The sequence below is a fragment of the Sturnira hondurensis genome, unplaced genomic scaffold (assembly GCF_014824575.4).
Source record: "Sturnira hondurensis isolate 20B ecotype Veracruz unplaced genomic scaffold, ASM1482457v3 Scaffold0024822, whole genome shotgun sequence".
NCBI lineage: Eukaryota > Metazoa > Chordata > Mammalia > Chiroptera > Phyllostomidae > Sturnira > Sturnira hondurensis.
Window position 1 is genome coordinate 4,106,483 of NW_028097453.1, and position 22,571 is coordinate 4,129,053.

At 52.3% G+C, this 22,571-nt stretch overlaps 1 protein-coding gene across 1 annotated transcript in view; it reads left to right on the top strand.

The window, feature by feature from the left end:
* The first annotated feature begins 10,994 nt into the window (after positions 1–10,994).
* Positions 10,995–22,571, top strand: part of VANGL1 (VANGL planar cell polarity protein 1) — a 49,859-nt gene continuing 38,282 nt past the window's right edge. Inside the window, exons 1-2 of the mRNA XM_037038774.1 lie at positions 10,995–11,137; positions 19,613–19,815. Coding sequence (XP_036894669.1) covers positions 19,745–19,815 — 71 coding nt within the window. The 5' untranslated portion in view covers positions 10,995–11,137; positions 19,613–19,744. The remainder of the gene's footprint in view (positions 11,138–19,612; positions 19,816–22,571) is intronic.

Below are 22,571 nucleotides of genomic sequence, written 5' to 3' on the forward strand. Positions count from 1 at the left end.
AAGAACAAATCGAACAAACAGGAAACAATTAGCAATGTGGTCAATGGAAAGCCAGCCACATCAATAATTAAATTACATGTAAACAGTCCAGGAATTCTGCTTTTAACTAAGATGGATTAACAGTGGCCGATTTTCCCTTCTGCCTGAACCGCCCCAAACTGGACAAGACCCACACAGCATTGGTTTTCAGGACACTTGGCATCAGCCGCAGAGGACAGCGGTCCCCGAGAGACAGGGAGCACGCAAGGTGAGACCTTTGATTGCTCAGGCTTACTCCCGTGGGAGAGGCGTGGACCTGGGGAAGCCTGGAAGGGTGTCATACCTGAGGTTAGGAGGCACTGCCAAGGGTCCAGGAAACAGGGAGCTAAAGCCTGAAGTAGAGAGAAGACCTCAGAGAGGTACAGAGGGTCCCTTTTAAGGTCTTGTACGGAGCGCTGGTGCATGCAGAGTGTGAGGAAACTCTTCAGACTGAGGACAGAACTACTCTCGAGGATTAGAGGGATGAGCACACGGCACTCACGCTCCTAAGAGCAGTGCCTGTCCCCACCTGTCCACGGGCTCTGGGATGGAGCACTCGGAAAGGTCCTCTCAGTGCTGGGGAGCAGTTAGCCGTACATTGAGCACCCCACTGGTCCCATATAACGTAGCCTAGAAGGAGGACCTACAAAGATCCAACCATTTCCAGGCAGCTTAACCGTAAGGCTCAAGAACACAGAACTATGCGGCACTTAACAGCAACAGAAAATTCAGTGTCCAGCAGTCAATAAAAAATTATCAGGCATGCAAAGAAGCAGGAATATATGGCCCACAATGAGGGGGGAAATCAATCGACCGTTAGAAAATGACACTGAATTGATATAGGTGTTAAATGTAGCTGACAGGGACATTAAAATGCTTGTTGTAACTGTATTCCATATTTTCAAAAACTTAAGTAGAGCCTGGGCCAGTGTGGCTCAGCTGGTTGGAGTGTCGTCCTGTGATCCATAAGGCCATGGGTTCAATTCCTAGTCAGGGCACATGCCTAGGCTGTGGGTTCAGTCCCTAGTTGGGGCATGTTGAGAGGCAACCAACTGATGTATCGCTCGTACATCAATATTTCCGTCCTTCTGTCTCCCTCCCTTCCCCTCTCTCTCAAATTGATAAGCATGTCCTCGGGTGAGGGTAAGAAAAACTCAAACAGAAAGATGACGCACATGAAAGAGACCCAAATAAAACGTTAAGGATGAAAATTACAATATCTGAATTTAAAAAGTGCACTGGATGGGATTCACAACAGATAGACATTGCAGAAGAAAAGATTAATGAACTTGGTGGTGATGAGTTCAAGATTTTCTAAATTTAAAAACTTCTTTATTTTTACTTTCATTTTTGAAAGGTATTTTCACTGGATATAAAACTGTATTGCTGTATAGAATTCTTGATCGATGGTTCTTTTCTTTTGGTATTTTAAAGGTGTTGCTCCATTGTCTTCATCCCTGTATTGCTTCTTTCCTCTTTCCTTCCTTCCCTCCCTCCCTCCCTCCCTCCCTCCCTTTCCTTCCTTCTTTTTTTGGTTTGTTTTTGGAGCCGCATGCATTTTAGCAAATGCCAGTGAACGCATAACATCGGAGGAGCAATTAGTGGGTTCCAGTAAGAAATTACAAGGCGAATCTAGTTTGCATGGAAGTTAGAANTGTATAGAATTCTTGATTGATGGTTTTTTTCTTTTGGTATTTTAAAGGTGTTGCTCCATTGTCTTCATCCCTGTATTGCTTCTTTCCTCTTTCCTTCCTTCCCTCCCTCCCTCCCTCCCTCCCTTTCCTTCCTTCTTTTTTTGGTTTGTTTTTGGAGCCGCATGCATTTTAGCAAATGCCAGTGAACGCATAACATCGGAGGAGCAATTAGTGGGTTCCAGTAAGAAATTACAAGGCGAATCTAGTTTGCATGGAAGTTAGAATCTTAAAAACCTAAGACTTAGAACTGTTCCTGATGATAACTTTGCTGTTATTCTCATCGTTGTTCTGCTGATGGAATGTGTCTTTTTTCCTCCGGCTGCTGTTAAGAATTTTCTCTTTGTTACCGTTTTGCGCAATTTGATTTTGATGGATTTAGGAACTGTAGGATTTAGGGTTTATATGTTTTATCATATTTGGAAAACTGGAGGCCATCATTTCTTCTTTTACTTTTTTCTATTCCTGTCCTGGGGAATTCCTAGTGTATGTATATGCTGCCGATCGAAGTTGCCCATTGCTCTGTTTGTTTTTCTTTAATCCTTTTTTTCTAATTTCTATCACTATGTCTTCAAGTTCACTAACCTTTTCTTCTACATTGTCTAATCTTTTCTTATATATATGCATACATATATATTTTTTATTTTAGACATTATAATTTTCATCTCTGGGAGCTCAGCTTAGATCTGTTTTATTAGAAATGTTCCATTTCTCTGCTTATTATGTTTAATTTTCCCTTTAGCATTTTGAACATATGAAATGCTGTTAAAATCATTGTTTCAATATCTTTTTCACTGACTCTGTCATCTGCCTGAGTTCTGGTGACCTTCAACTGACAGCCTTTCCTCCTCATTATGGGTCGTATTCTTCTGCTTTGCAGGTTTGGCAATTTTCCAGAGCGTCCCAGTCGTTTTACATTGACTTTATTGATGCTGAATATCTGCACACTCCACAAATACTCCTGGGCTTGGTTCTGAACACAAAGTGCTTGCAAACGGTTTGCCTTGGCAGGACTTGCTTCTAAGGTTTGCTTGCCCCAACACAACAACATTTAATCAAGGCCTTCTCAAAAAAATTTCTCACCCAAGGATATGTTTATCCATTTCTAGAGCGAGAGGGAAGGAGAAACATCGCTGTGAGAGACCAACATTGATCGGTTGCCTCCCAGACCTGCCCTGAAGGGGAAGGAAGGTGCCACCTAGGCATGTGCCCTGATCAGGAATTGAACTTGCAACCTTTGGTGTTTGGGACGATGTGCCAACCAACCAAGCCACCATGGCTAATTTAAATCTTTTTAAAATGACACCAGAACTTTCTGGTTATACTACTCAATGCCCCAGGGACTATGAGGCGTTCCAGCCTGGCTGCTTATAACACGTACCATTCACTTTTCTGTGTGACTTCTAGGTATGTCCCCTCTCATCCACGCGGGGGGTTCCTCCCTCACGCACTTGTCCTGAACGGTACTCAGATGGACACTCGAGAGGAGCCCTTCCTAGAGGTCTCTTTACCGGCAGCCCCCTCCTCTCTGTTACTCCGCCCCCTGGGATCCCGGCTCTACCCGTCCAGGGCAGGGAGACCACTGGGTCTTGCTTGGGTGGCTCCTCCCCAAGCCATAGCCTGAAAACTCTCTTTAAGCAGCAAGTTGGGGCAGTTACCTAATATGTCTCCTGCATCTTCTATTGCCTGAATTCTTCAATCCTGTTGTTGTATAAATTTTGTATAAGTTTTTAGTTCTTTTACATGGTGGTGGGGGAGGTATATATCTGGTTCTGTACTGTCTTGGTCCTGGGGCTTGAAAAAGCACCCACAGTTACGAACGTGTTGAGCCCCTATGCCGTATACCTGAAACTGATATAATGTTGTCCACCAACTATATTATAACTAAAATAAGCATTTAAAACAAAGTACATATTTGAAAATTTTACAATTGAACTTAAAATGTAAACTAGTTATAATTCAGAACTTCAAGTCTTTGGTAATTAAAAGAAGAAATTTTATTATATCTTGAAATTTATGCTTTATTTGTCTTTCAGACTTTCACCTAGGGGGAAGTAAAACACAAATAACATTGTAAAGGAATTGTTTTTAAGGGAAAGGTAGAAAGAAAAGTAGTGGAGGGTGAGGTGGACAAGGATCCATTAACCGGGAAGGAAAGAGGGAATTAAGACACAGCAACGAGAATGAGCTGCCCCAGGGGCCCGCGAGGCCCCAGGGCCGGGGAGGCCTGGGCTCCGCCCGTGTCTGCTGACCTTGGGGAAGTCACTAACACCATTTGAGGTTTTTTATAAAACACCTACTTCACAGCATTACAAGAAAATACTATGAAACAAGATTGTACTTTTTTTACATGGCTTTTGCAAGGCTGGACATATAACCAAGAACACAATGCGTATTAATTCCTTTTCTCTGCCTGGTCTTTTGTGGCTCACAGATTAGCAAAGGTTCAATGGGCACTGTGCTTTAAAGTGCCGGTTTTAGTATTATTCAGTTATGGCAAGGCGAACAGGAAGGAGGCACCTTGGAAGAGAAAGCTTGCTCCCGAGAGGAGGGGCTATGACGTGTCAGGGCAGGGGGTGGGCACAGGGGAGCGCTGGGGTCAGTCAGGAGGCAGAGAGAGTGGGAGGAAAGCCTGGACGTGCTACTGTTGTTTCTTGTGAAAAGGAACAGGCAAGGCGGGGTAGGCTGGCTTAGGACGGGAGAGGGAGAATGATTTCAGCAGCTTCTGGGGTGCGGGGCTGTCTCTCCCTGCCGGACACCTGGCGTGGGGTGATCAGGGCAGCTGAGGAGTGGCCCAGAGTGTGCGAGCCTGACCCAGGAGGCGAGTGGGGCTCTGGCTGGGGTGCTTTGCGTGGGATGACCACACTCACAGGCGAGCCTTGCTGTCTCCAGGCCCCAGAGGTCAAGGCATCAGAAAGAGAGAGCATAAAAAGGCATGACTAATACAACCCTGATCACCAGGTTGGATGGGCGGATGGTGTGGTCCTACTAGACCCAGACCTGCCCCTTTCCCGCCACCTTCTGAGAGACTGTGGAGCCTCTGACTGGGAGGGGGGGGCGCTGGGCAGAGATGGAACCCCTCTGTGCCTGTGTCTGCTCCGAAGCAGGAAGAGTCGGAGCCGGGCCCCTGGCGCCAGAGGCTGGTTCACCCAGGCATAATGTTCACCCAGGACATTATGCCACCTGCTGTTACTCCAAGTAATTAGCTTAACGAGGGATGTGGGGTGTTACTCAAGTGTTTCTCATAAATAGGTAATGAATTACTGATGATGGCTCCATAGATTAAAAACATTAAAGAAACTTCCGGGGCCCATAAGATAGGATTAACTGGCTCAGCACTGCCCACGATCAGCCGTGAGTGTGACCCTGGCAGTGGCCAGGCGAGGGGAACCTGCTCGGGAACACCCAGAGGGCCCCAGGCCATATGCACGGAGGTCTGGCGTCTCCATCAGGCTCCCTGCCCCAGTTCGCATCCTTTTCTCTGATAACCGGGCCGCCTGCCCAAGTGCGGGGTGGACTGGAGGCTTGGGAGGAGCCTGCTTCTGCCACCGGAGCTCTCCCCGGTCGCTCCCGGCCCCCAAGGCAAGGATAGCTTGGGAGTAGGCCAGCCTGCCCAGACTTGAAGAGCCACGAGGGACCCCAGGGCCTGGCCCCCCTGTGGAGCTGGTGCAAGTGGTCACCGGCCACAACTGCTTGTTAAGGTCCCCATGGGCCTGGTGGCCTCACACAGCACATTTGCTTTGGTCCGTGGAGTGTACTTCCAAGCCCACCAAAGCCATTTAATAGAAAATTCCACCATTTCGACTGCCTTTCCCGGTTTCCACTTGACATCAGACCCTCACCCACGACTCAACTCATTGAAGATAATTCTCAGATGTAGAAGAGACTTTGGGAAGAACGGTCTGGGGTCCCTCAAAGGCCCCTGGGGACTGTGAGCCCATTCAAGTTGTTAGGGAAGAAACTGGGAAGGTGTACTTTTAAAAATCCTCATTGGAGAATATATTTGTTGATTTTAGAGAGAGAGGAAGGGAGAGAGAGACCGAGAGAGAAACATTCAAGAGAGAAACATCAGTCGGTTCCCTCCTGCACAAGCCCTGACTGGGGATCGAACCTACAACCCAAGTATGTGCCCTGACTGGGGAGCAAGCCCCAGCCCTTTGGCGCATGGGATGGCACTCCGGTCAGCTGAGCATTGTCCTGTGGTCTCCATCCCAGGGGCAGCTGCCCGGAGAGGCCATCAGACCCACCTCGTCTCTCCGGTCCGGCTTGGACTCCCGGCTTCCTGTTGCCTCGTCTCCCTCCTCCTTCGTGGGGGACACTGAGATGCCCTCAGACTCCCACCCCCACCCCGCTTACCCACCGTCTCTACCAGGCTTGTCCTTCCATCTGTCCCCTTCGTTCTTAAACTTTGAAATTTAAAATTCCTTCTCCCTGGTCTATAAACAGGCTTAGGCCTGTGTCCAAACGAACCAGCGGGCACACTCCCCTCCTCCCCTCCCAGTCCTATCTCCCTGCTTTGCAGTCAGCCTTCTCTACCCAACTCTCGCTCTCCGCTCTCCTGCATTGTCGACAGCCTGTCATCTCCTGAAACCACATCGCCAGCAGCCTAATGCAGCCTGGCCTGTGGATTCGAGGTGGGGATCTGGGGCCGGCCAATCTGGGCTCAAAGCCGGGCCCCGCCAGTTAGCAGCTGTGTGACCACCTGTCTGTGCCCGGGCATCCTCCTCTGTAAAACGCCGGTGGTCCCATACCTAAGTGCGGGGTGTAGAGAGGAGTGAATGAAACCTGTAGGATACTTACCACAGTGCCTGGCATATCATAAATGCTCAATGAGTGTGACCTATCACTGTGTGCCCCCGCACATCCCAAAGGTACACGCACTCAACCTGCTGTAACCAAACTCACCTTTTGTCCTTGAACTTCCTCTTCCTCCTGGGTCCCCACTCGTAATGGAGATCTGCCTATGGCTGCCCAACCTCAGGTACCTCAAGCCCATTCATTCATCAGCTGAGGCTCCCTCTGCATCACCAGCCTCCTTCTTGGTCTCCCTGCCTCACCCTTTGCTCACAAAGCCACTGCGCACACCACAGGGGCTCATCTTATCTCGATAAAAATTCTTCAGTGGCTCCCTATTGCCCACCAGAAAAAGTCAGATTTCTCAGTCCACCAGATAAGGCTCTCTGAGCCCTGGCACCTGCCCCTCTCTGCCAGGTGCTGCCCACCCGCCCCACCCACCCCAGTCCTGCTTTCTCCCATATGCTGTCCCCATGCCAAGCCGCCAGCAGTGCCCTGAGAAACCATGCTGCTTCGATCCTCCCTGCCTCACATCCTTCTCCCGGGACAGCAGTGGCATGAAGTGCCTCAGGCCTCCAGACCGCGCCCCCCATGCAGCCTCAGCCGCCCCCCCCACCCCGCACCCCAGTCTCCGCCAGCTCAGCACCCCACACTGCCATCAGGTACAGCCCCCTGCACATTGTCTGTCACACTTCTGTGCCAGGTTGCTCCCTCCCTCTTTATCTGCCAGATACTCATCCTTCACGTTCTGCTTGCAAGGTCACGGCCAGGGGAAGCAATGCCGCATCTGCAGCTTGAGCTGCCCCTTCTCCCTTTGCTCCACAGTGCTCCCAGCCTGCCTCCGGCCTGTCACACCCGGCCAGTGTCCGATTGCAGGCTTTGTTTAACAGTCTCACCCAGCAGGCAGAGCTCCTGCAGGAAGGGGGGGCACACCCCACCCCAACTCTGTCTCCTGTCCTGCTCTGTTTTCTCTTAGCACGTTGCCCTTGACACACCACACATGTTGCCTGCTTGTCCCTCTCTCCCCTTTAGAATGTCAACTCTAGGCGGAGAGAGCTTGGTTTGTTTCGATGCATCCCCAGAGCCTAGAATAGAGGCCGGCATGTAGTAAGTGCTCAGTAAACATCTGTTGTATAAATTGTTGAATCACTGATCAATGTTACATTATCCAGCTGTGTATCCCTGGAAGTTAATACATTGCCTGACCTGTAATAGGCCCAAAGTATATGTCTTTGAATAAATGAATGAATGGTTGAATTCTTTACCCAATTGCTGCCTGTTTTAAAAAGTTCCATTTGAATCCCAAGTTCTCTATTAACCGGCCACTCGAGTTTGAATCCTTGGTGTCTCAGCCGAAGCCCTTCTCTGGAGCCCAACTGTGCTGCTCACTGCCCTTGACCGTGTTGCAGACACGGTTCTCGCCACACCCCTGTCCAGACTCTATACCGAAATGCTATTCACCCATTTTTCCAACTCATGTTCGTGAAGCACATGAGATGAGCCGATCACCGCTTTAACCGCTGTCCTTCACCAACGCCTGCCCACGCCTTTCTGTCCTCAAGGTGAGGGCAGGTTGGCCGTCACCATCCAGGTCTGTGTGACTCTCCTCAGGCACTAATGACCCATATTCTGATGCCCGTCACTGGAATTATTAACCTACAAGAAGATACTATACCTTTGTGCATTTTACAGAAAATGGCCCTTTAAAGAATCAGCACTTTTTTAGCACTTTAAATATTTTGCATGAAAAGTTTTCTAATATTTTTCACAATTTCCCTATTTTTAAAAGTATTTTATTTATTTATCTTTAGAGGGGGAAGGAAGGAGAGAAATATCAATGTATGGTTGCCTCTGGTGTGTCCCCTGCTGGGAACTGGCCTGCAACCCAGGCATGTGCCCTGACTGGGAATCGAACCGCGATTGTGTGGTTTGCAGGCCCGCACTCAATCCACTGAGCTACACCAGCCAGGGCTCCACTGTTTTGTTTTTTTTTTAAATGGAGTACTGTATACAGAACACACACCCCACCTGTATAACTCAAGGTCACTAGGGACACTGTTACTCTGTGACACCCCAGTGTGCCAGGAGGAGTCCCTGGTAAAGGGAAAGGGTGAGTCCTGGAACAAAATGACCTTCACAGTGACCCATCTGCTGTTCCCCAGGGTCTATGAACTCACCTCCTGCTCTCTATTACTGTGTTTCTGACCTGGAGAGGGCTTAGGAATCAGGTGATGAACTTATTGGAAATGCTTGTAAACTAAGTGCAAACAGTATCCAAGTGAGGTGTGGCATACCCTTTTATTTATGAAGTCTGTCTGTTCTAAAGCCTGGATTTTGTGCAATCTATTTTGTTATCAGAGGCCTTTCTCACTCAACTCCTGTGTTTCTTGAGGCTGGGTGAATGACTTTAAAAGTGTGCCTTCAGGGCACTCATCAGTTTACGTATCCTCTTCTGTTGCTATTTTCCGTCCATATTTCATGGCTTTTCAGTGAGGTTGTTCCTTGGTTAGATTAGTAACTTCCCAAGAGCCAGTGGTATTTTACTCACTCGTTCATTTGCTGAGTATGTTTTAAAGCAACTTCGATGTAGAAACCGCACCACAGGGTTGGGGGTGGGAGGGTGTTTTCTGGTTGGGAGAAATGGAAAAGGCCTTGGGAGAGAGGTGGCATTTGAGTTGGTCCCAGGGGGACAGGGAGGAATTCAGTGGGTAGCGTTCTGGGGTGTCCATGAACTTGTGGCAAGTGCTGTAGCCATGAGAACACCCCCTGGGGGGGTACCTACCCCACCTTCCTAGGTGAGTTTGGAAAAATGGGTGAGACAGATAAATGTTACCTTTATGACTGGTTAAGGTTACAAGCTGGAGAACTTGACCTTGGGCAAGAGCTGAGCAGGGCTGACCCCAGTCATGACGGATAAGGGGCCCAGGCAGGCCTCCAGGTGGGCAGACCGCCCTTCAGTGCCTGGGAAGTTGTCCAACTCTTACCTTTCCAACTTGAATACTTGAGATTGCCAGATAAAAACGAACAGTAGATAGCATTTAAAGGTGAATTTGTATCTTAAAATTGAGTTTATTTTACACTACCCTTCTTTCCCACACAGGTACCACGTGGGAAGGCAGCTAGCTAGACTTACTGAAGTGGGTAAGAATTGCTCTCCGTGAAAATTCAGCGAAGGTCTGCAGATCATACGGAGGCTGTTCAGAAGCATGGTAACTAGAATTGGAAATCCCTGGCTTCCTGTAACTTTGAAGGGTCTACATTTAGAGATGAAAGAGGCACATTTTTATAAAGCTCTGCAGTGAAGCCTGGTGGCAGGCCGGTGGTGGTGGGGGCGGGGTGGCGCTGTGAAGACAGCAGCGCACTGAACATTCGATGTCCTCTGAAGAACTGCATGTACCAGGCCCAGAGGGGGAGGGGAAGGGGGAGAGATGACGAGGGGTGGGGGAGGGCTTTGGGGGCCGAAGTGCCCGAACAAGGCCAGTTTGGGGTGGGCGTGTTTCTCCACCCCCACAGTGCAGCGTTTATTAGACCCTGCCTCCACTCACAGCTGCATCTTGTGAGCAGCTCGGGGTCCCAGCCAAATCACAGACTCTCCGCAGGGGCCCGCAACCCCACCCACACGAGAGACCACCGAGGAGGAAGAGTGCAAACATTCGTACTGATAGTCGACAACTGCGCAGCGCCTACGGGGCGCCAGCCACTCTCCAAAACCCTAGTACACTCATCCTGCGAGGTCGGCATGGGGTCCTCTCGCTTTTCACACAGGGAGGCAGAGCCTCAAAGCCAGAGGCAGACCCTGGGAGGCAGGGTGGGAACCTGGCGGCCAGCCTTCGGAGGTGCGCTCTTCCAGCAGTTTCTAGGAGGTGGTTTGGCGGGGCAGTGACTACTCTGTTAGCCCAGGAGAGGTTGGCGGTGGGGGCCGCAGGGGGCCTGAGTTGTGTGTGGTTGTTTGTGGGGCCATTTCCCGGGTGCGTGTGAGTTTAAGTGGGAGTGTGTACACTGGGGGGGGGGGTGTGGATGTGGGTGCATATGGATTTTGCTGGTGAGTTCTTTGATTGCGGGGGGGGGGGAGCAGGGAGGGGTGAGCCCCTGGACTGTGTGAATTTGTGTGTTCAGGATCCCATGAGGGCAAATGGGCTTGGGTTTTGTGCACCGTTGTGAGTATGTGCATGTGCGTGAGCTGAGGGTGCAAGCATGCTGTAGTGCTGGGTGGGGTCAATTCCTGGCCACGTGTTTAAGATGTGCGAGCGTAGGGTGGGAATCCGTCTCAGGGGTCTGTGTGCGCATGTGTGAGTGTGAGCGTGCGCCTGTGAGTGCGTCCCAAAACCTGGAGTGACTCCAGGTGGGGGGAGACGCCACTGGGCCCCGCCCCCCGCGGCAGGTGGGCTGGGCCCGCGGCGGGGCCGGCCGCGCTCGCTGCTCTTGGCTAGCGGCCGCGCCGGGCTCGCAGGGCTGGGCTCGGGCTGCGGGGCGGCGCCGGGACAGGAAGCGGAAAGCGGCAGTGCAGCGGCGGCAGCGGCGGCGGCGGCGGCGGCGGCGGGGCTCAGCCTCTATCTGAGCCCAGCGCAGGCCGCAGAGCCGGGGCCGCTGCGAGCCGAGACCGCGGCCGCGGAGCCCGCACGGCCGGCGCCGAGGTGAGTCCGGCGAGAGGCCGGGCGCGGCGGCGGGCGCGGGGCGCAGATCGCGGGCGGGGAGACGCCCCCAGCGCGGATCCCACACCCCCGCCGCAGGACTCAGACTCCGGTTCACCGCTCTCCTCCCGCCTCCCCTCCTACGGACCGCACCCCGTGTGTGCTTCCTGGGATCCCACTCCTCTCCCACTCCTGCGAGGTGCGCCCCTCCTGCCCCTGCCCCGCGCTCCCCGCTGCATCCCACTTCCTTGGGTCCCGGCATTCCTTCCTTGCGCCTCGGACACCCCTTCTCCCTGGCTGCACTTTGGGGTGCTCCTTGGAGGTGCGCGTTCCGGCGGCCGGCAGGGAGTGGCGGAGCGTTCCTGGAGGTACCAGGCGGCTGCTTCGGCCGTGCGGGCCGGGGGCCGGGCGCGCACCCTGGTCCCCACCCCGCAGCGGGGCTTGACCCGGTAACCGCCAGCGCCTGGGGGCCGCCCGGCCCAGGGCCAGAAACAGGCACAGAGCTGGCCTGTGTTCACACCTCGCTTCCAAAATTGAGCCGGCCCCGGAGCCGGGTGGGGGGGCAAGTCCGGTGGCGCATCGCAGAGCGCAACAGGCAGGTAGGAGTTTATTTTCAAAAACGCCGGGGTGGAGCAGAAGGCGGCTGGCAAGTCTCTGCCCGAAGAGTCCCGGTTGGAGGAAATCTCCCCGCACCCGGGCAGTTTCTCCAGGGGCAGGACCTCTTTTCCAACTGCAGGCTTTGAACTGCCCCAAGCAACGCGCCCAGAGGAGTGTGAAGCTTTATAAAAATTTAAACGCGTCGGTGGTGGAGGCAGGAGTGGGGCGGAGCCGCGGCCTGGCGGCCGGAGATGAGCTTGGAGTGAGACTTGGAGCCCAGAATTCTCTTGCTCAGTTTTCACATCTTTACACCAGGTATCCAGCCTGCGCCGCGAAGGTGGTGTGAGCACTTTTAGCTGCTTGTTAAGAGTTGCTAGAGCGCTTTATTATGGTGATAGTGTGGCTGGCGCTTGCGTTTTGTTAACCCTTTTAATTTTTCCGGGCTTTGGTTGGAAATGAATGTATTTTTAGACACTTATTCCAAAAAGCTAGCAAGCTGCAAAGACGCTGGCATTTTCGGTGGTGTGTTTAGAAATTTTACATGTCGTTGGGAATATTATAACTTGTGTTGCCCATCAGCGGTGCTAATTAGCATCCTCCTTCCTGGGGGTGGGTTGTTTGATTATACAACTCCTCGGCTCTTTAAGTGAGATAGCAGAAACTGTCTGCATCCAGGGAGATGTAATTAGTCATTTTATGTAACCACTAATTAGAGTTTTTAGCGTCGAATTAAATCAATGTGATCTCGTTGGGGCTTTGATTTGTGGGAGGAATCTGTTTCATTTTATAGTTCACAGAAATAACACTTTTCACCTATCCGTGAGCACTTAGCATTTCTCCACACATCGGTGGGGTCTAAGTGTAATTAGTAAAACGCCCAACGTGAAACTTACTGTCACAGTGTTGGCTGTGTGACTTGGTTGCAGCTCAGTCTGTAAGTAAAATGGGACAAGAATTCTGAGACTGGCCTATTTGTAAGGACCGCCTGCCCCGCAGGGTCTTGTCACTGTTATGCATGGGAGGGACTGAGGGAAACCGTGAAGGGGTTTCCTTCCCCAGCAACAACTCCTTGTCAGCCCTGCTCTTTTGAAGAATAAACAGGCCCTGAGTGAGGAAGGTTTTACGATGGTTGCCCCCCCCCTTGTTTGTGTAAATGAAACAGTTCTGGTAATTGCTACAGTGCTATCCATTACCACGGCTCAGAGCACGGGTTCTAGAATTAGACTCTCAGAGCTGGAGCCCCTGGCTCTGGCACTTCCCAGGTGTGCGGCTTGGTACCCTTAACTGTAACATGAAATATGCCTCTTACCTCCCTTAAAAGGTTTGCTCTGATAATTAAGTGAGATGTTAAATGAGAACGACTTACAACGGCCCCTCACACATCCTCTGTCTGTCGAGTGAACTGGCCATGGTTATGGGACAAGCCGGGTGTGGGTGAGTGATTTGGCCACGGCGCTACGCTCTTTTCCAGAAGGTGGGCAAGACTGGGTCAGGGGGTCTTGGGGCCTGACCACGTTTCTCCTAGGGGCTTTGGTCTGGTCTGAAGCGTGACGAGAAGGTGCATGTGCGTCCCGCTGCCGTGTGCCCACTGTCCTTCCAAATCCAGCTTACTGGACAGTAGTCACGGAACCCGGCACTGTGGGGTTCACCAAGGAGCTGATCCCCTTGAAATCTGTTTTGCCGAAGCTTAGATGTCGAGCAGGGGGCAAAGGGGTTACTTGAAAGCAAATGTACAGCATAGAACCGCAGACGTGGTGACTATTCACAAGTCCTTAGAAACCTACACCAAGCTGCTGGGGCGTTTTAGAAGTAATTAATGACTCTGGCCAAGAGCAGTTACTCTGGGAAGGTGAGCTGAAATCATTGGCAGGACAGGTAAAATGAGGTTGGCGTTTTCTTTCCTTGTTAAGAGGGCCCGGAGTGGCTCATTTACAAGAGCTCTGTTGTAATGAAAGAATCGTGGGAGTTGTTGTAAATGCCACAACCGCTGACCCCCACCTCGGTGGCGTGGATGATGGCTTACAGTTCAGAGTCCACGGGTTCAGCGACGTGTTATTGCAGACCTTGCCATTGCCCTCCACACCCTCCCTTACAGCCCCGAGGTCCTCTCGGGAAACCGAGGAAAACACACTGTCTCCTCTGAGCTCTGTGATACTCACTCCCAACCTGGGGACGGGAAAAGGGGGCCTGCATGGAACAGGGTGGAAATCATGAAATTACTCAGCTACAGTTAATGGTCTTCATGAAAGATAGACTATGACAGATCCTCCCAAAGTACCTAAGTTCAATGAAAATGATATGCAAGTAATATGCCATACAAAGGCATTCTGACAGAATTTTACTTTGCTGAATAATAACAATGCCCTCACTGTTGTGAGTGCTCACCATATATGAGGCACTGTTCTGACTGATGGTGAATTATCTCACTGAATAGCCACCTCACTGAGGCTATACGGTAAGTGCTGTATGTAACTGTGTTGTTATAGTTAGGGAAACGAGCACAGAAAGGTTGATAGCTTGATGTAAGTTGCACAGCTGATAAGTACCGGAGCTGGGATTTGAACAGGGGCACTCTAACCACATCGCTTCTCTTCTGTAGAAGTGAAGTTGACTCTAAACCAAATTATTTAAACTCTCACGTTCCCCTTGAATGCCATACAATTAAACACAGGTATCTTGAGGAAAATGTTGGCCTCTAAACACAGTAAAAATAATATTGAATAGAATCAACCCTTTAGCATTTTATATACAACGTGATAACAAATAAACATTTGAAGTAATATGCACAGCATATAGAAGCCTGGATGCACCGGAACGTCTTTCCCTTTGACAACGCCCCCTATGGAAGGAGGAGAACGAGGGCGGTGGCTGGTCAAGTTCAGTGCAAGTCTCTGCACTCCTGGCCAGGGAGCCTGCTGCCCTCCAAACTAGAGTTCCCTTAGTGACTTAATAAGCTCCAGGCAGAGCTGTTGATGTTATTATAATTTCCTTTTGGGAAAGGAAGGTTAGCTTCTGTTTACCACTGTCCTTACCATAACATATTGTTTCCCTCCTATGGTTTTCGGAGCCCCGTGTTCTCCGTTTAAGTAGTCGGTGTGTTCTGTGTGCATGAACATGACTTTGGGGGAAGATTCTCTTCGAGGCCACCGATCTTCACTTTGCTTTGAGTAAAGGGAGGTGTAGGCGGTTCTCCCTGCCATTTCCGCCTGACAATTCCAGAATTTAAGATCCTGCCACTCAGGCGTGGCCTGTGCCCCCCATCTCAGCGCCGCCCTCCTGGCCGCAGTGAGGAGCTGCAGCCCCGTGCTGGTGCGTCCCAGTGCAGCGTGGGTCGGGTCAGGGGTTCCGGACTCCAGGACCCTTCAGAACACCTGCATCTGCCTCCATCCCATTCAGGCCAGCAGCCGATCAGTTAGTTTATCACCCCGGGGATCTGGTTCCTTTTGAAAACTTTATTATCTTCCTGATAAGGCGGCCCTCTGACCCTGTGTGAATTCCACAAATTTCTTGTGTATACAAGGAAACAGTCTTGTAAATATATCATCGGAGTGATAAGCTTCATGATGTGCTTCTCTGTTAACTACGCTGTCCCTTAACTACATCGTCCCTTCTTACCCAGGGTTTTGCTTCCCGCTGTCTAAGTTACCTGTGGTCGACCACTCTCTGAAAGTGCTAAATGGAAAATCCCAGAAATAAGCCATTCATAGGTTTTAAATTGCACGCCATTCTGAGGGGTGTGATGAAATCTCGCTCAATCCCGCCCGAGAGGTGAATTGTCCTATGGTTCAGGGCGTCCCCGTTGCGAACGCTGCCCACTCCTTAGTCGAGTAGTGGTCGTGTGGGTGGTCAGAGCTGCTGGCGGCCCTGCAGTGCCTGCGTCCAGTGGCCGTGGGTTTCCTTTACAGCGTCTCATGCACCTCATTTCCTCTCATCTCAGGGACACTGTGTCATCTCACAGCATCGCAGGAAGGAGAAGGCTGAGTACAGCGTGTGCGATATTTTGAGAGAGACCCCATTCACATACTATTGTTACAGCACGTTGTCATAATTGTTCCATTTAATTATTCTTTATTGTTGTTAGTCTCGTACTGTGCCTAATTTATAAATTAAACTTTCTCATAAGTATGTATATATATAAAAATTATAGTACATATAGGATGCGTTACTATCTGTGGTTTCAGGCATCCACTGGGGGTCTTGGAATGTGTCCCCCATGGGTAAGGGGGGGCTCCTGTGACTACTGTACATCGAAACTCTTACAGTGGCTTTTAAAATGAGTGCGCTGTGGGTTTTTGTTGCTTGGCTGCCTGTTGCTGCTTCTCAGTCCCCACTCAGGCCTCGGACAGGAGTTCACAGTGTGATGCAGGAGGAGGGCCTGGGCTCTGCGTAGACTGGATTCAAGAGGAAACCTGTAGGCTTGGTAATGGGCTAGCCCTGGAGGAGGTGGGTGGCTGAGAACTGGGAGAGTGAGGGGCGGGGGAGGAGCCTGGAGAACAGAAGGCACTTAGGGCCGCCTGGGAGGAAGGGGAGAGTGAGCATTGAAGTGGCCCCAGGTGGAGCTATAGGACCCATCAGACGATTGCATCACCTGGCAGGGGAAATGGGGAAGAGCAGGCCAGGACAGTGGAGGACAGGTGCGAAGGTGGTTGGCAATGAACCCAGAGCAGCAGAGGCCTCTGGGTGGGACCCGAGCACTGGGGACTCGACCTTTTGGTACTTGCTGGGTGCCTATGTGTTCAGAGCATCCTGGGGGCAAACAGTATCTCTTGTCTTCGCATCTTGCTTTAGGGGAAATCCATGGATGGGGAGTAGTGGCTGAGTTTGCGTCCTTAGGGACACTTTGATGGGGAGATGGGGGGCATGTTGGAGGGATGGCATCAGTCCACTATGTTGGACCTGTGTCCCGCTGGCATTGCTGTGTCCCCAGCTTTGCCAAAAGGGTCCCTAGATGCTTCCCACGTAGGGCGGTGGATGAATGAGTAGGCGGGACAAGATCTAGGGGACAGAGGACAGGATGTGACCTTTGGATTAGGCTTGCGCCCATCACTGGCCAGCAGAGAGCTGTTTCGGTGGAAAGGATGGGGGACTGGGGTGACAATGGGGAGGGGAGTGGCAGAGTACACAGACCCCGCCTTCGCTAAGTACAGGCCGGAGCTGTGGGAGGGAAACCGGACTGGGGCAGCTGGTAGGGTTGGGTAGAACCTTTCCCAAAAGGAACCCGTGATTTCCTTTGAGGGACATGCCTGGAGTTGCCTTAATGGATGGCCAGGATTTTTAATGAGGACAGAGAATGACGTCTGCTGGCAGAGGAGGAAGAGGGGCGGCACTTGGGTTACCAGGTGCCGGAGGCTTGACGTGGGGAGTCTCCGTGCATGTTCACAAGCAGCCTAGGAAGTGATCGTGTGAAATGGCCTCGTTTCACAGGGGGAGAAGCAGGCGCCCGGAGTGGCGGGCATCTGCCCCACGGTGGCATGGCCGGGGGCCGGAATGGGATCAGCCAGGTCCTCAGGACATGGGCCACCTGCCTCTGAGACCCCCAGCAACAGGTCGCCAGAGCTGGCCAGAAGTTGGCCTGGAAAGGGCAATCAGGAATGATGGGTTGGGAGGCCCGGAAAGTGTAGGAGGGGTGGGTGGTGAATTCTGAGTGTGGAAGGGGCAGTGGGGGTTCTGGGCGGAGCAGCCGAGTTAGAACCTGCTGGTCAGCAGAGAGCAGGGTGAAGGGCCTTCAGGGAGAGGGGCTGGTTCAGGGCAGGCCCACGGAGCTTGGCTCACCTCCCAGTGCGGCCTGCCAGGGACGCAGCTGCAAAGCCCCGAGCAGAAAGGAACGATTCTCAGGTGCCTTCAGGTGCCGAGAGCTCACTGAAGTTGCTCGTGGAAATGGTGTAGGGCACAGGAGGGAGAAGCCAAGGTGAGTGTGCTGGTGAAGTCTTCTAGGAACAGTCGGGTAGGCCTAAGGGCAAAACTAACATTTTTTTTCCAAATGCCTGACATTCGTTTTCACATTCACAGTCGCTGGAGAAATAGGCTGCCTTATTTCTGTTTAAGGGATGAGGAGACTGGAGGCTTAGTGAGCAGGAGATGCTAGCCCGGTGCCTTCTGACTACAGGGGAGCCCCCCAGGGCAGGCGGGGGAGGCAGTGCAGGCCCTGCTCTGCCCCGTTCCTTTCCTAGAGCTTCCCTCTTCCCCAGAGGGACAAGGGGACATCAGGTTTCAGAACCGGACCCGGCGTACTGACAAACACGACTTTGTTTACCTAGAACATACTTGGAGCTGCTGCTGGGAGCATTCACACTTGTGTAGCTTATTTTTTTCCCTGTTAGATACACTTTACAGATGCCGGCTCAGAGAGGTTGGGTATTGCGACTGAAGTCACACAGCTAATAAGCCAGTAAAAGCGGGTTTGGGGACCCAGTGCCAGATCCTGTATCTTCAGATCAACCCCGCGAAGACGGTGGCTCGCTGGTTCACCCTGGTGTGACAAGGGAAAACTGGTGCTCACGGCTGGACGGTGGCAAGTGCCAGGCTGTTCTAGACAGAGAAGAGCCCCAGCCAGAGCCCAGGTCTCCCTCTGCTCGCCTGGGTCCCTTGTGGGCAGAGGAGGATTGAAAGGATGAGTCCCAACATCCATCTGACATCCAGGACCCAGGAGGCTAGCCCTGGGCCATCCACCCAGGAGCTGGAAGGCGCCCTCTGAGGGCGGGGGCTGTGCCGGTTCTTCAGGGGTTCCCTCCACACCTGCAAGTGGTTGCTGGGGTGGGGGTGGGGCGGGGCCGTGACCTCCCCCAGCAGGGACAGGGCACAGTGTTTGCAGGTCCTTTGTTGTTTTCTTCGCACTTCCCTCACTGGCTCTGTTTGCAGCTTGAGCTTCCAGGGGCCCTGAAAGGAGGAGCCCTGGAGGGCGGAGACCAGCTCTGGGGTGATGGCCGCAAGGGAGGGGAGCTACTTGCAGATCTCAAGTTTTCTAGAAGTTAGCATGTGGGGTCCAGGAATTTACTTGGAAATGTTTCTGATTTATTTTTATTGCCAAGCAATATCCAATGGAGATGTGGGAAAAGGCCTAGGAGCCTGCAACTCATCAATCACCTGCTCTCTTTTTCTGGTGTCCCTCTCCATCCTTATCTTTACTTGAGTGATTTTATAGCGTCCTAACTCCAGGGTAGATCCCTGCGCCCGGTGCTGTAGCCGCGTTGGAAACCTACTGGCCGTCATAAAAGTCTCCACTCTACGCAGCTGTTATGTTACGCAGCTGTGTGGTATTTCTTTGGGTGGTTAAACCTACTCCCCTGTTTGGGGGGCATTTAGATTGTTTCTAGCTTTTTACTGTTACAGACAGTGCAGTAATAATGGTTTTTCTTTCAAAAAGAAATTAGTTCCCTCACATAAATTCTCAGGAATTTGGGTTCCTGGTTTGAAAACACTGAGAACTTTTTTTCTTTTCCTTTAAAATTGGCCTTCGGAAACTGAGCAGATCCCTTAAAAGTGACTTCCTTGCGTATCATTTTTGTAATCAGCAAACTGGCAGGGGGTGCTGGGCCTGGTGTCTGGGGCTGTGGGAAGTCACCTCCCCCCCGCCGGGGCCTCTGGGGGTCAGGCTGTGTCCCGGAAATGGCCCAGGGCCGGGGGTCGCTCACCTCCGCGTTTCCTGCTGCTGTGATTGGGGAAGGAGGGGGGGTCTGCTTGCCAGTCGCCTACCTGTCTCCCTCCCAGGTATCTGGGAAGTTTGTTGCTGCATGAGGGGAGCATTCAGCATCCAGAAGCTTCACTGTTGCTCAGTTGTTCAGTAGTAGTAGAGACACCACAGGAGGTAGCTGCTGTCATTTAGCTTCCAGCCCCTTTAGATCAGCTCGGAAGGTTGATGCCTGTTTTCCCCGATTTCCCCAGGATTTGTTCCTGTTAAGAGTGGCTTCCTGATTCCCAGATGCTTTGAGGTTCCAAGAACACAGTCGGTGAAATTCTCTACCTCCACGGAGAAACAGTACCTGCTACTTCATCCAAAGCAAGCTGTGCACTGCTATGGATACCGAATCCACGTATTCTGGATATTCTTACTATTCAAGTCACTCGAAAAAATCTCACCGACAAGGGTATGTAAGCTGTGGATGGCCCCACCCTCCTTGTTGGGGACGCTTGCAGGTCGCTAGGTGTTTAGATTAGCTTTTCGTGCCCGTGCGAGTTGCAGGGCTGGGGGCTGGGTGTTCGGTCCGTGTGCGTGAGAAGCAGAGCGCGAAGAGCATTCAGCGCGGCTGGGCGTGACCACACCGCCACGCTGCGTTTTATTGCTTCCATTACAGTTGATGACCTTAATGTCTCACAATCAACTTTAAATTAAAGTTTCTCTCTGCCGTGGAAATGTTTCTTCACTTCCAAGTACTTCTCACAGATGGCAGTTCTCCCAAAGCTTCACGAAGAATGGAAATGGAAATTTTTTAAAAGCTGTGTTAATTTGTTGCCTTTTGGCCAGAGCTGCTGCCTCGGTCCATTTTGCATTTGCCACGAGGCTCACATGGTGAGGCGGGATGGGCCTGGTGTTCCTTCTCTCTGACTGGTCTTCCCATCGAACGAACTTGGGCCTTGAAAACACTGTCCTGGGGGCTAGGGGTGAACCCCTCCCCTGAGCAGAATGCGCAGGGGCGCACCGATGCACACGAGCCCACTGTGCAGACCTGCTGAGTGCTTGGCGAGTAATAAGTGGCTGAGGAGGAGGCGTCGTGCTGCTGGAGGCTGCGGGTGCTAAAACTCCGGTGCCGCCACTTCTTCAGACTCATCTGTGGAATGGGTACGGCAGTCGCCTCCTTGCAGGGTTGTCGAGAGGTCATTAAATGGTGCATGTAAAACATCTGACACAGCACATAGTAGGAGGTTGCTGGCCAGTGGCCACATCAGTGCCATGTATGGCATGGCATTTCAGCCCCATAGTCAAAGGCCCCATCTGGCCACTGCCCAGGGGCCCATAGGTGGCCCAGCCCTGCATGGCCTGGGCAGGGTGACAGGCATGTCCCTGACTGAGCAGGTCCTCGTGTGAGCAGCTGAGTGCAGGTCCATGGGCAGGAAGGGGCCCGGCAGGGGTTCTCCTGGCTGCCAGGAGGGTCCTCCACACGGAGGCGTCTGGACTCAGACCGTGACTGGCGGGGACACTCCTGTCCCTGTCATCATCCCTCTGTGTGCATTCAGTCTTTCACAGGTGTGCTTCTGCAGTTAAAAATCTGGGGTGAAAAAGGGTAAAAGAAGGGTTTTGAAAGACAATGACATGTAAATGTGGTCCTGAGGCCATGCTGTAAAAGACAAGGCTCGCCCCTTCCACGTTGTGAGAGCTCTCTATTCTCACGATGAGGTGGGTGTGCACAGGCTGACCGCGTCCGTGTCTGGGTTACTAGGGATCTGAATCTGTCTCTGGGGTTATGAGGCCTATGGGTGCTTTTCAAACTTTCACAGTTTTCTGAGTGTTCGTGCATTGCTGTTAGAATCATAAAAATTCAGGGGAAGGTCGCACGTGGACCTGTGTGGGGGCCCAGCCAGCCCGGTGATAGTGGCGGTGCCGCCGCAGGTTTCCGCCGGGTGCACACGCCAAACTCGCTGTGAAATACCAGGCATAGCGCTTTCAAAGCAGCTGGTCTTCGGACCTGCCTGGAAAAAGCCGTTCCTCGTCCGTGTGCCCGGCTTCCCTTATTCACACCACAGGGTGGACGTCGGAATTTGGGGCTCTCTTGGAGTTCGGCAATGCATAAACCGGACCCCTTGCAGTGTTCTGAGTGGGGACCACCCCCAGTGTCCTTTATCTGCATGCGAGTCCCAACTGTCATGCCTCGGGGCCTCTGCTCTGCTTGGCTGTTTCCTCAGGCCTCTGGGGGCCCCCGGAGACCCATCCAGAGCTGCCGTGCCCTGTGGAAACTGAAAGAGACTGTAACTTTCCATGTTAACCGCATGCAGGACTCTTGGTGCCTTCCCCGACCCACGTGGAAAGCACTTAGCAAATGATAATACAAGCTGAGACTTTTAATAAATTGATCGAGGAACGTCACTGGGGGCCGACTTGGGACAGCTCTGGTGCAGGGACACTGTCTGCAGTGCGCTCCACGGCTCTTCAGAAACAGGCAGCGCCCACAGGTGGTGAGTGCCCTGTCTGCGGCCATGTGGGATGTCCTCGCTGTGGGGCAGAGGCTGTCACTCTTTGTCAGGACGTACAGGACACGAAGCAGTGTCAGTTCCCCTCCACTGGCCTGAGCAGGCCCTCAGTCCAGCCAAGAGCCTCTCATACCCCGGACTGTCCCTGGGAAGGCCACTCTGCTCAGGGCCTCGCTGGGAATTTGAACAGAAGCGTAGGAGAGGGGAGGGACCTAGCTTTGGGGGGTAATCTTAGTAGAACTGGGACTCAGGAGTCATGAAGTGCTCCAAATGTGATATGCCTGATGACACTGAGGTAGACTTCGCAGGAGGGGCTGGGTTCCAAGCAGATGACAGGCGACTCTTTTCTAGCAAAGAGGTTAGTGTCCTGGTTTTGTGGTGTCTGTCATCTCCAGAGGGCGTCCGGTTGAATAGCTGGGGAAATGGTGCAGCGTCGGCCGGCCTCGCCTGACCGGTGGGGTCTGGTGCACTGGTTCCCTGGTTCCCTGAGCTGAGTACAGCAGCCATGGCGAGGACCACCAGGCGAGCGCCCCCGGGGGCCCTCAGTCCTCTCCTGCGTCCTCACAGCCGTCCTGCAGTGGTGGGAGGCGGTGCCCCCATTGACCAGCTGGTGGGACTGCGGCCCAGGGGCACCACGATTTGCTTGAGGTCCCCAGGCTAGTGGGCACCCGCTGCAGGTATCAGGCCCACTCATTTTTTTGGAAGCCTGTGCTGTTTC